The sequence below is a fragment of the Gavia stellata genome, chromosome 2 (genome assembly GCF_030936135.1).
Source record: "Gavia stellata isolate bGavSte3 chromosome 2, bGavSte3.hap2, whole genome shotgun sequence".
NCBI classification, from domain to species: Eukaryota; Metazoa; Chordata; class Aves; order Gaviiformes; family Gaviidae; genus Gavia; species Gavia stellata.
In genome coordinates, this window is record NC_082595.1 from 72828781 (window position 1) to 72838748 (window position 9968).

Here is a 9968-nt window from a genome sequence, read left to right on the forward strand (position 1 = left end):
GAGAAGTCTTATTACACAGTGAAGACAAATCAGACATTTAGGCAGGTTGAATCTCAGACCCAATCAATGTATTGAGGCTGGCCTAAAGCCACACAGGCTTCAAGCACGTGTGAATAGATAAACTTGAGTCCTCCCACAGGAAAGTTATTTTGCATGCCTGCTGGCACACACTTTTTGCCCAAAAGCTGTCTCTCAAGCCAGGTAAGTTTTCAGATCATATAACTACCCATTTGCAAGTACTCTACATAGACATACACATTGTTACGTAGAATAACCACCCTGAAAATCTCAGAACCTAAGTTGCAGGTGTTTAAAGCTTGTGTGTCTTACTCCACACCCGAGTATTCAGGGGCAGAGCCAACAGCCCTCACAGTCCAAGCACTGATGCTTAACTAAGTGACAGATTTTCTGATCAAATTTTCAGATTTTTTCCTTCTCAAGAAGGACTCCGTGGGAAGCTCCTCAAGTGCTACATGTTCCAACTGCTGCCCTAGCATTTGTAAAACAAAATTTAATGCATAATTTCTAAGCATGGCTCATCACTTCATTATTTAATACAGTGGTGATTATTTTTCTCTGTATCGTTCTAACAGCACTCATATAATTCAGTGAACACAGATTAATTTATTTTTCATCATCACCTATTTGTAGTGCTGTTTACCCATGGCTGTGAATCTCACAGTTCTAATATTAGTTCTCTTATATTCCTTGTTACTGTCCTCTGCTTCTTCTGGGGTGTCCTTCTGCTCAAATGCTTTTCTGAATGGCAGAATAAAATCTGCTTGTCCAGGTGACAGATGAGGAAATGTGGCATCAATATACTTTTGAAAAGCTTGCCTTGTTGCTTGTATTTCGGTTTCCAGGCTCTCCTTCCAATCTGTCATCTTTTCCAGTTTTTGCGTGAGAGTCTTTACCTGTTCTTCTGCTGCTTTCAGTGTAACCATCACTTTTTGCAGCTCATCAAGATGTAGGGTCTCTGCTTCTTTGAGCTGTTTTTCAGTCTCAATCTGATTCTCTTTTCGTGTGATACTCAGGGCAATATTAATCTCATGACATTTTTCTTTGTTTAATTGCTCTATACTCTTATGATATCGTTCCTCAGCTAACATACTTTCTTCTCTGAGTTGCTCTAAGTGCTTTCTATTTAAAAAAGAAAAAGAAGAAAAGAGTTGTAGGGAACACTTGTTATTAAAGATTATTTAAAAAACAATTCAAGTCCATTCAGGTTGTTGTAAAGCCTCTCTTATTCAACTATAAATATACATGAAATCAGAACTTGATGTAGGACCTCTGAAACAAAATGGGGTAAAAGAAGGCCACTGATGATACAGAGAAAGGCAGCTCTAGAATATTGTATTTCTGCATGTGTCACATCCAGCAATAATTGAATGATGCTTGCTTCCAAATGAAAAATATAAAAGATTACTATTTAGCTCTTTGTTCAGATCTCTCTTTGAGCTAGCACTTAAGTACACAGTGATTTTCAAATAGACTTTGAACAATTCTGCCCTCAAGTAAAAAAGTTGTCTGGAAGTGAAATCTAAGAACTGATTTCTAGAATACAGATTCATCTGTAATTTTGTTTAAGTGGTACTGAGAACATCTTTGCGGTAGCATGCCAGTAATAAAACATATAATTTATGTTATGTAGTCAAAGCATTATGGGTGCTATTCACTAGAATTGGCTCAGGTACACGTAAACAATGGTGCCTCAGGCATCCATTAAGGTTACTGAACCAAATACTTCAATGTAGAGAAAACAATTTCTGCCTGCTGTTATTGCTCCCTCTGCTTTGCTGGAGATATTTTCGCAGAACTCTGTTAACATGAGAAGTTAAAGAGGCCAACTGAGTTTATGCAGAATGTGATTTATCTTTGTCAGAAAGGGCATGTTTTAATAGTGAAAATGAAGGTATTAAATAATGTATCAAAACTTAAGTGTGACTCTGTTCAGGAAAAAAAAAGCATCTTACAAAGGAACACACCTGAACTGGTCTTTTCATTGTGAGAGTACAGTGTTATCTTGTTGTTTGTGCTCTCAAAAAAATGAAATATATTCTACTCTTAAGGGAGAAGGGTGTGTTACTATTTTGACATCAAAGCTGTTTAATTCACAACGCTTAATCTATATGGGTAGAATCTCCTGTGCCCTGCAGATCTCCATATGAACACATCTTTTTCAGTTTTGCATAGGTGTCATGAATCGCACAATAGGCCCCTGAGATCTTTATTTCTGATGACTCTAAATCAGCCATAAAAAGCAAAACTTTTGGATCCTTGGTTGGCTTTGTGATACTTGCTTTTAGGAACAAAATACGTTTTATTTCTACATGGGACATCTGCAAGAGAGAGTGAGCCTGCAAGTCTTGCTGGTCACTTGACATTTTCAAATACATTTTCTTCTAAAGGATTTATCAATCTTTTCCTAGAAGACCCGCATTTGAGCAATGCTGATGCAATTCCAGTCATTTTCTTTAGCACAGCATGTTTGCCAGCCAAGTCAGGGGACACACTAAGAATACCTGTGCTGTCTGGCTGCTTCCTTCAGGGCTGCCTCCCTCTCCTGTTTCCTGGCTTCAGCCACCGCTTGCATCTTCTCCCGGGCACACTCCATGAGGGCGCAATGAAGTCTGTGAGCCATTCGCTGTTCTGCAGCTTCAGCCTCTCTCTTCTGCTCACCCTCCATGTACTGCTGCATCTCTGCCTTTGCCTTCCTCACCTCTTCCTTAAGCAAAGTTAAAAGAAGATGTAAGTAGTGACACCACCTTATTGCTCAGTTGTCTTTAAACAATCCCCAGCAAAGCCCAGCAGAATAGACTTCAGGAAAATATTACAGGGCAATTACAGTGACTTATTGCAGCATCATTCCACATCATCCATGTTTTCTACGTAAGGCACAAAAAGTTCCCTGATGTATTTTCTTCACAAGCTCACATGGCTGATGGCATGGTTTTAGAGTGAGATGGAGAAGCAGCCCAGTCCTTGGTATGCCTGCCAGCAAGATACTGCTCAGGCTGATACATAAAGGTATGACACCAGTAATCTTACGTTGTCTGGATGGACATACATCCATTTGGAATCTCAGACAACTCAGTATATACCAATATACCGCTGTTGACATTATAGGCCATGCCACAACTGACCATCCAGTAAAGCAATCCAACCCACTTAACTCACTGCCCAGTCACCTACGCTGCTTTGTCACCATTCACAAGACCCCTGACAAGTGCATCCTCTGTGGAAGTGGCAAGACACTATTGGGAAAGCTCTGGTTGCTTAGATCTTGGTGGGTTTTCTAATACAGAATGAGCAGAGTTACATGAGGTCTGACGTAAATCTCTTGCACACCCATGTACAAGCCCTGTGTTCTCTGCATTTTTGTGGATACTGGTTGTTTGTCTACTGCTGGCAAGCAGAGTGACAAATAATAGGACCTGCCTACAAGAAGCCTAACTAAAATAATTTGACCATTAGTGGTGGTGAAACAGCCACATCAGCACTGCTGCAAAAAGGCATTCCTGAGGCTATCAGCTGAAAGCAATTGTCTTTGACCTATCCTACATGTAAAAAGCCACTTCGATCACTCATTCAGTGATACATTTTGTTGGCTGCCACTATCTGTTTGCTTAGACAGATGCTGAGTAAATTCTCTGCCACCACCTCTCCAAGCTAGCTGCTAGTGAGCCATTAGCTCACTATTAACACGCCTCTTAAAATGAACTGCAAGAAACACAAACCACCAAATCTAAACCATCTTGCAATTACTTTATTTATCCCTGCCTCTTCTTTTGTTTCAGCTGTAGAATTCTGTATCTGCACCCTAGCCCTTGTTCACTGGAGCCAATGTTATCAGGACAAATTGTACACGTTCAAATCCTGAGCGCTCGGGTCTACGAAGACATATAATAGGCTTATGGCAAGTAATTGAATGGTTAAACACAAGGCACTGAGCTTCTGCCAACTATCGTCTGCAGATGCAATGACTGCAAAAGACAGGGCTCCCTTGGAAAACAGCTCCATAAAATGGAATGAACTCTGCCGGAAACTTACGACCACTGTAAACCTCCCTGCTTTTCCTCTTGAGATGCCAAGCACATTGCTTTGACTGCCTGCAGTATAAACAGATAGCTATTTAGGAACTTGTATAAAATAAAATTCCAAAGCAAAACACTCCAGCAATTCTCTGTGCGCCCTTCATCCACTGGTGGGAGGCTGCAAGACTAAGGATGACAGGTGTTAAACGGGCTGCATAATGCCTGACTGAGTAGCGCTCGGATGCTGTAGTGGTAAAAAGCCCTGTGAAGCGGTGCAGAAAGCAGGAAGGCTCAGATCCAAAAGGCAGTAGCCTTCCTCTCTCTTTGTATATCTCTGAGTCTCTTCTCAGATATCCAAACAGCCAGATAAAGCATGTGCTAACCATATACAGAAATAAAAAGCTAGAGTTGGTGTGCTTCATTTAGGAATATACATATGCTGGCACTCCTTCTCCTCCACCCCACTTAGGGTCCCGGTTCAGTAAATCAGTTAAACACCTTTCAAGCTTCGATGGACAGGAAACTTCAGGACAGATTTAATTAAGCCTGTATTTAACTGCCCTTAAGAAATGCACCTAATCAGGTTCAGTGGCTGGCTGAATCAAGGCCTGACAGGGAATTTTCAGCAAAGTCCACAAACTTCGTTCACTAAAATAAATGTGAAACATGCTTAAAGTGAATTAAAAAATCCATCTAGCGCAAGCTCACATCTCATCTAGCACAAAGCCAGTCATCTTTCAAGCCAAGTACTTCTCCTGGCACTAGAGTTCAAATCTCAGAGGAATGAAGGTCCTGGTTATGGCAAGCATTAAAAAAACACCTTTTTTTTTTTTTTTTTACATAGAATGACATTCTTGGTTGTCAAAAACACGGTTCTGTCATGTAGCTATTTCCACTGTAATGAAAGCAAACCGGTTCATACCCTTAATTCCTTTCCAAGTTTTTGTTTAAGGTCTTGTACAAATGCACTGTGGTTAGCGGCTGCCTCTTTGAGAGCTTTATCCACTGCATCTTTCTTGTGTGTTTCAGCCTTCAAAAGAAGTTATTATTTAAGTATAGCTGCTCACATTCTGTTAATATCCTACTAAGATGAAGCAGAGTTACATAATCAATAGTTCTGTATTTTCTATTTAAGAAATCAGAGCCAGTTAAATTTAAAACCAGATGGCAAAATACATTTTGGCCCATTTGGCAATTTTATTGCAGTGATTCCTGTTAAAATGTGGCCACACAATAGCTTTGAGCTGCCACAGTTGTAACTACTATACATACATATAACACAAAGGACTGTTTCAGAATCTTACACACCACTATGGGGAACAGCTTTAACTGATAACTTCTGTGTGCTTTAGAGGCCATTTTCAGACCAGATGTAAAATTTGTTATTAATTCTAAGTATGCTTTGTTGCGATCAGAAACTGGAGAAATACATGCACACAGAAATCTGTGAACAAAGGACGAGCTGTAAGTAATGACAGCTCTATAGCAGTGACCTCAAAGTTCTTTATTAACTGTCTTTATGCTGTAGCAATTAATCCAAAGAATCATCATCATTTAAATGACAGGAGCATAATTTAATTTACCTGAGACCAAAGCTCAGCTTTCATTTTTTCAATGCACTCCTGTATTTCTGCCTCCTTCTTTTTGTGTTGTTCTTGTTCAATGCTTGCTCCAATCTCTGCACAATCAACACAAGTGTTTCATGCACAGCAAACAACCGTAGTGCAGAAACCCATGCCTCCCTCCCGACCCCTTTGCTTGGCTCCGCAGCAGAATAAAAAACCCAAAAGGCTAAAAACCATACACCCTCATTTCACATATAGGAAAACACAACTACTACTGCTTGGGCAGTTCCATAAATGTAATAGGAAGGTGCTGAACCCCCAACTCTCACCTTCTAGGCAAGGCTGCACAACAGGAGAGCATCATGGGTGTCTCTCCTGGCCCCTTGTCTCGATGGTCATCCGCACAGCACAAGCAATAGGTCAATCCTCAGCTTTCTTGGGAATGATTTACCTGGTTCTGTCTGTGAGCAAACCTCGTAGCAGCGCGGGGAATGGCTTTGCTCCCTTTAGACACTAGGGGCAAGACTAGGGGCTCCCTCTGCCCTCAGAGTCCTCCAAGGCTTTCAGCAAAGTCTCTTGCCCAGAGATACCCTCAGATGCCTTCATGTCACTTTAGGGGCACACAATAAATATTGTCAGGGGGATATGGCAGAACATTTCAGGTATTTGGAAGAAAGCATGCACATACAAAGCAATCCCTCTGTCTCTCAGGCTGCTGTGTCTGTCCAGGGCCCAAGGAAGGCCCAGCCCAGTGCTGCAGGAGCACAGCTAACCCCTTCTAGAAAGGGGGTGTGAAGCAGCATGAAGGTGAGCCACACTGCTTCACAGGGCCTAGGCCAGGGTCGCTCCCTTTAGCGACATGGATGGGGTCTAAGTAAAATATTAGCATCACCATCTCCTCCTGTGGACATGCTGTGTAAGAAAATAGGTAGCCCTGCTAACTCATTTGAAAGGCTGGTCTTCAGCACCAAGGATCGCCCAGAAGAAGGGAAGCCACTGCAGAGGGAGGTGGATAAAGATGCATTTCTGCAAACCAAAACTCCCCCACCAACAGCGGGATTTCAGATCCACACACCCCCCCCCCCCCCCTCCCACCTTTCCTACTCAGTGCCAAGCCTGGGCATTGCTTTGGATCCCATTCTCTGTGCCTGGCATGGCCAAAGAGTCACCTTTTCCTGGGTTATTAGGAAAATGAAAAAGGAATAGAGCCACAGGAGATCTAGCTTCCACACAGCCGCTGGAGGATTAGGTTTCCCTCATTCACTCCAGTCTTCTTCCCCACTCCACATGGGTGGGCAGAGTCCTCTCATGGAGCTAACACAAAGTGCATGAACAACAGTAGCAGGATGGGACAAAGGGTCAACTGATTTAAATCAGCAAAATAGAAGTCCAACAGTGCATAAATCTTGGCAACACGTATGTTGTGCTCTGACTGCATAGCTTTTCCCCAGTCCATTTTTTTAAGCAGTAAAGAGAAAATAATTTAAAAAGAGACTGTCTCTGGCCTTCTGGACGTGTTTTACACTGTGTGTATCGACACAGGGCTGAAGCCTCATGTTCTGAGATACGCACGGCACTCACCCTGCTGCCAGGGATCTCAGTACACTGATAATCTCTTGATATTGTTTAAAATAGAAACAAAGCACACACCTCTTCACAACACGTATTAATTAAAATGCACAGCATTATTTCGACAAAACTTTACACAGCTGATCAGAAATCTTTATGACAATTAGGCATAGCATGTAAAGGTACTTCAGATTCTTGCTAGATCCTCAAACATGTGAATGCTACCATATACTTTCCTTCATCGTTGAAGTTACGATTGTGGTATGCCAGGAAAAAAATCAAACCTCAAGAGGCTCTACAGAGCCTCAGTCTAAGGTCAGCTGCCAGAATCAGGTATAACGTGGTAGGATTCAGGATAAAACATCCCAGCTGTGTCCTGTTGAAGGATGAGGGGATGATCTTTGCAAATGTTAAGTCAAGCATAGTTCTTCCCAAACTACTTGAGCCTTACAAAACATTTGCTAACGGTCTTACAGCTAATTCTCTTTTGCACTTCATTACACCCAAATCTGAATGCCTTCATGCACCTCAGGACGGCTGACCCTGTCTCCCCTCTGAATATGCAGGATTTATTAATAATTTGGAAGGTAAGTGCAGTTCTTTCTTACCAAGATGTGAATGCCTTCATGACTGTCAAGAACAGATGAATACAACAGCTCTTGGAGTTTTCCTAAATCTCAGATTGCAAGGAAAGGATTTCAGAAACAAACTTACCCAGTATATCACGATGAGTGTAATACCGTGTTCTGAAAGGCTTATACTCCCGAATCCGATCAAAAGTGGCCTTGGAAGGTGGTGGTGGTATTATTTTTGAACATACAGCACAACAAAGAAAGGAGTCCAGATCGGGACTTCTAATCATTGTGGTGTTCTAGTATTTTTCTGCAATACAGTTACTAAAATGTCAGAACTCTATTCCTGATAGATCTCTTGCTTGCAGGCATAAACGCTTATTGTTGCTACAGAAAACATGCAAGCTGATGAGGAGAGAAAAAACATTGACCATTACTTTTTACCAAGTTAGCTGAAACGTTTGCCTTCAGATAAGGATTCACACATGCTGATAACTCAGTAACATGCTGTAGGCAGATGATGAGGGAGGGTTGTATGAAGTGACCCCCTCCAGCCTTAATACAGCTCCCTACGTAGCAACTGTCACTAGGCAGGGCTGGCTTTGCTCACAAAGAACCAACTTTCCCTGGTAATAGTTAAGCAGTGTCACAGCAGGCTTCGGCTTTTTAATGCATTTTTTTGTGGTTGAATGCCAACAATTCCTATTCAAACCATGTAGTCTAAGGAGATTTTAGGAGCAGTACAATAGCTACTGTTGCAGGTACTCGAATCATAGCATTTTGTTGCTGGTTTTGGTAAAGATGTGAAAGCCAGCACAGACAATAAGGAATTGGCAAAAACCTGAAAGAGCCTCTGTCCGGGAAATCATTTTGACTCACAGTTTCTGTCAAGCCAGCTATCATCCATTGTAAATAATTATTACTACATTGAAGATAAAATTGAGAAAAGCGGAACAAAAGAAACTGTATTGGTGCTGTTTGCTTATCCTCCAATTGTATAAGGGGAGCAGCACTTTCAGAGTTGAGTGAACGAATTCTGTTACCGATGTAGTTTTGTTTGGATAGGGTTTTTTCCCTTTTGATCCCTATACACACATAGTTTTTATGATATAAATCAGGTCCTTAAAATAGCAAATGCCAGTATTGATACTATAACACCCATTAATTACTACACTCTTCTTTGTATTTGCACTGCTTTATCTCCTTTTTATATGTAATTTTTGTAGCATTAAGAGAGTTACCTGTACAGCAGCTGCCACAAATAAATATGGAGAAGCTCCTTAATAATAAGGACAAGTCTAAATACTCACTCTTTCTTCAGCCCAGGCAGTTCTAAATTAGCCTGGTTAACAGGACTTGACCCCATCCAGCAGATCAGAGGCCCCATCTCAGACAGCTTTTCTATGAAGCACCATTGGCATGCACATCGCTTAGACCCTGCCCAGGTCAGTCCCACCACCTTTCTCTTTCATCCCCCTCCTCCTTTTCCCTCAGTACCTTCCAGATACATATTCACTTCACAAAACATAATTCAAAATTTTGAGAACCCAAATCCTGCACTACTCCCAAACATGTGAAAATGAGACTGGGCTTTCTCACTTTGAAACATCCGCAGGTATAAGGATCGAAGTCTGTATTTTAAAAGCCTGCAGAAAAACAGGTTAAAATGCTTACTGTAGCACTGGTTTTGGAGTAACTTAGTTAAATACGTGCAAACATACAAGACTCCTGCATTTTAATGAACTTGAGAGCTAAAATCCTGTGTGACCCTTTTTTAAAGAACAGATTAATTCTAAAGATCCATCACATCCTATCAAACAAAACATATTCTACAGGATACACACAGCATGTGATAGTTCTGAATGTTTGACCAATGCACCTGGAAATTCCTTCACCAATCAAAAGACAAGTAGTTTCCTCACCTGCAAACTTTCAGATTTGCCCAGGACCTTGCTGTTGTAAGGCAGCTAGGCTCACAGAGGGGAATATGCTTTTAAAGGCTGTAAACATGCTTTTTTTATATAGCTTCATCAAAGGCAGAGCTCACTTCCCTTCTCAAGAAGGAGGTAGCCAAAACAAGGCCCAGCTGAATTTAAGATACAGATAACTACAAAACACGGACAGGAGGAAAATCACTGGTTCACAATGAAGTATTTGGAAGGAGATACAGAGAAATCCCATAGAGCAACTGCTGTCCCTCAAGGCAGTCAGTCATCTTTTTTATCTTC

At 41.4% G+C, this 9968-nt stretch overlaps 1 protein-coding gene across 1 annotated transcript; it reads right to left on the bottom strand.

The window, feature by feature from the left end:
* Positions 1–371: 371 nt before the first annotated feature.
* On the bottom strand, positions 372–8089 carry C2H6orf163 (chromosome 2 C6orf163 homolog). Its single transcript, XM_009808921.2, has 5 exons — positions 7883–8089; positions 5618–5712; positions 4957–5064; positions 2523–2725; positions 372–1140 (listed from the first exon to the last, which is right to left on the bottom strand). Exons 1-5 carry the CDS (start codon positions 8028–8030, stop codon positions 642–644), a joined length of 1053 nt encoding a protein of 350 aa, XP_009807223.2. The 5' UTR covers positions 8031–8089; the 3' UTR covers positions 372–641.
* Positions 8090–9968: the final 1879 nt, after the last annotated feature.

What these genes read in the sequence shown, in the direction of transcription:
- C2H6orf163 (XM_009808921.2), bottom strand. Translation starts at nt 8,030, where the DNA reads ATGATTAGAAGTCCCGATCTGGACTCCTTTCTTTGTTGTGCTGTATGT. An exon ending in CACTCATCGTGATATACTGG is followed by an intron (nt 5,713 to 7,882) that starts GTAAGTTTGTTT and finishes TTGATTGTGCAG; the next exon opens with AGATTGGAGCAAGCATTGAA. An exon ending in GAAGCAGCCAGACAGCACAG is followed by an intron (nt 1,141 to 2,522) that starts GTATTCTTAGTG and finishes TTTTTTAAATAG; the next exon opens with AAAGCACTTAGAGCAACTCA.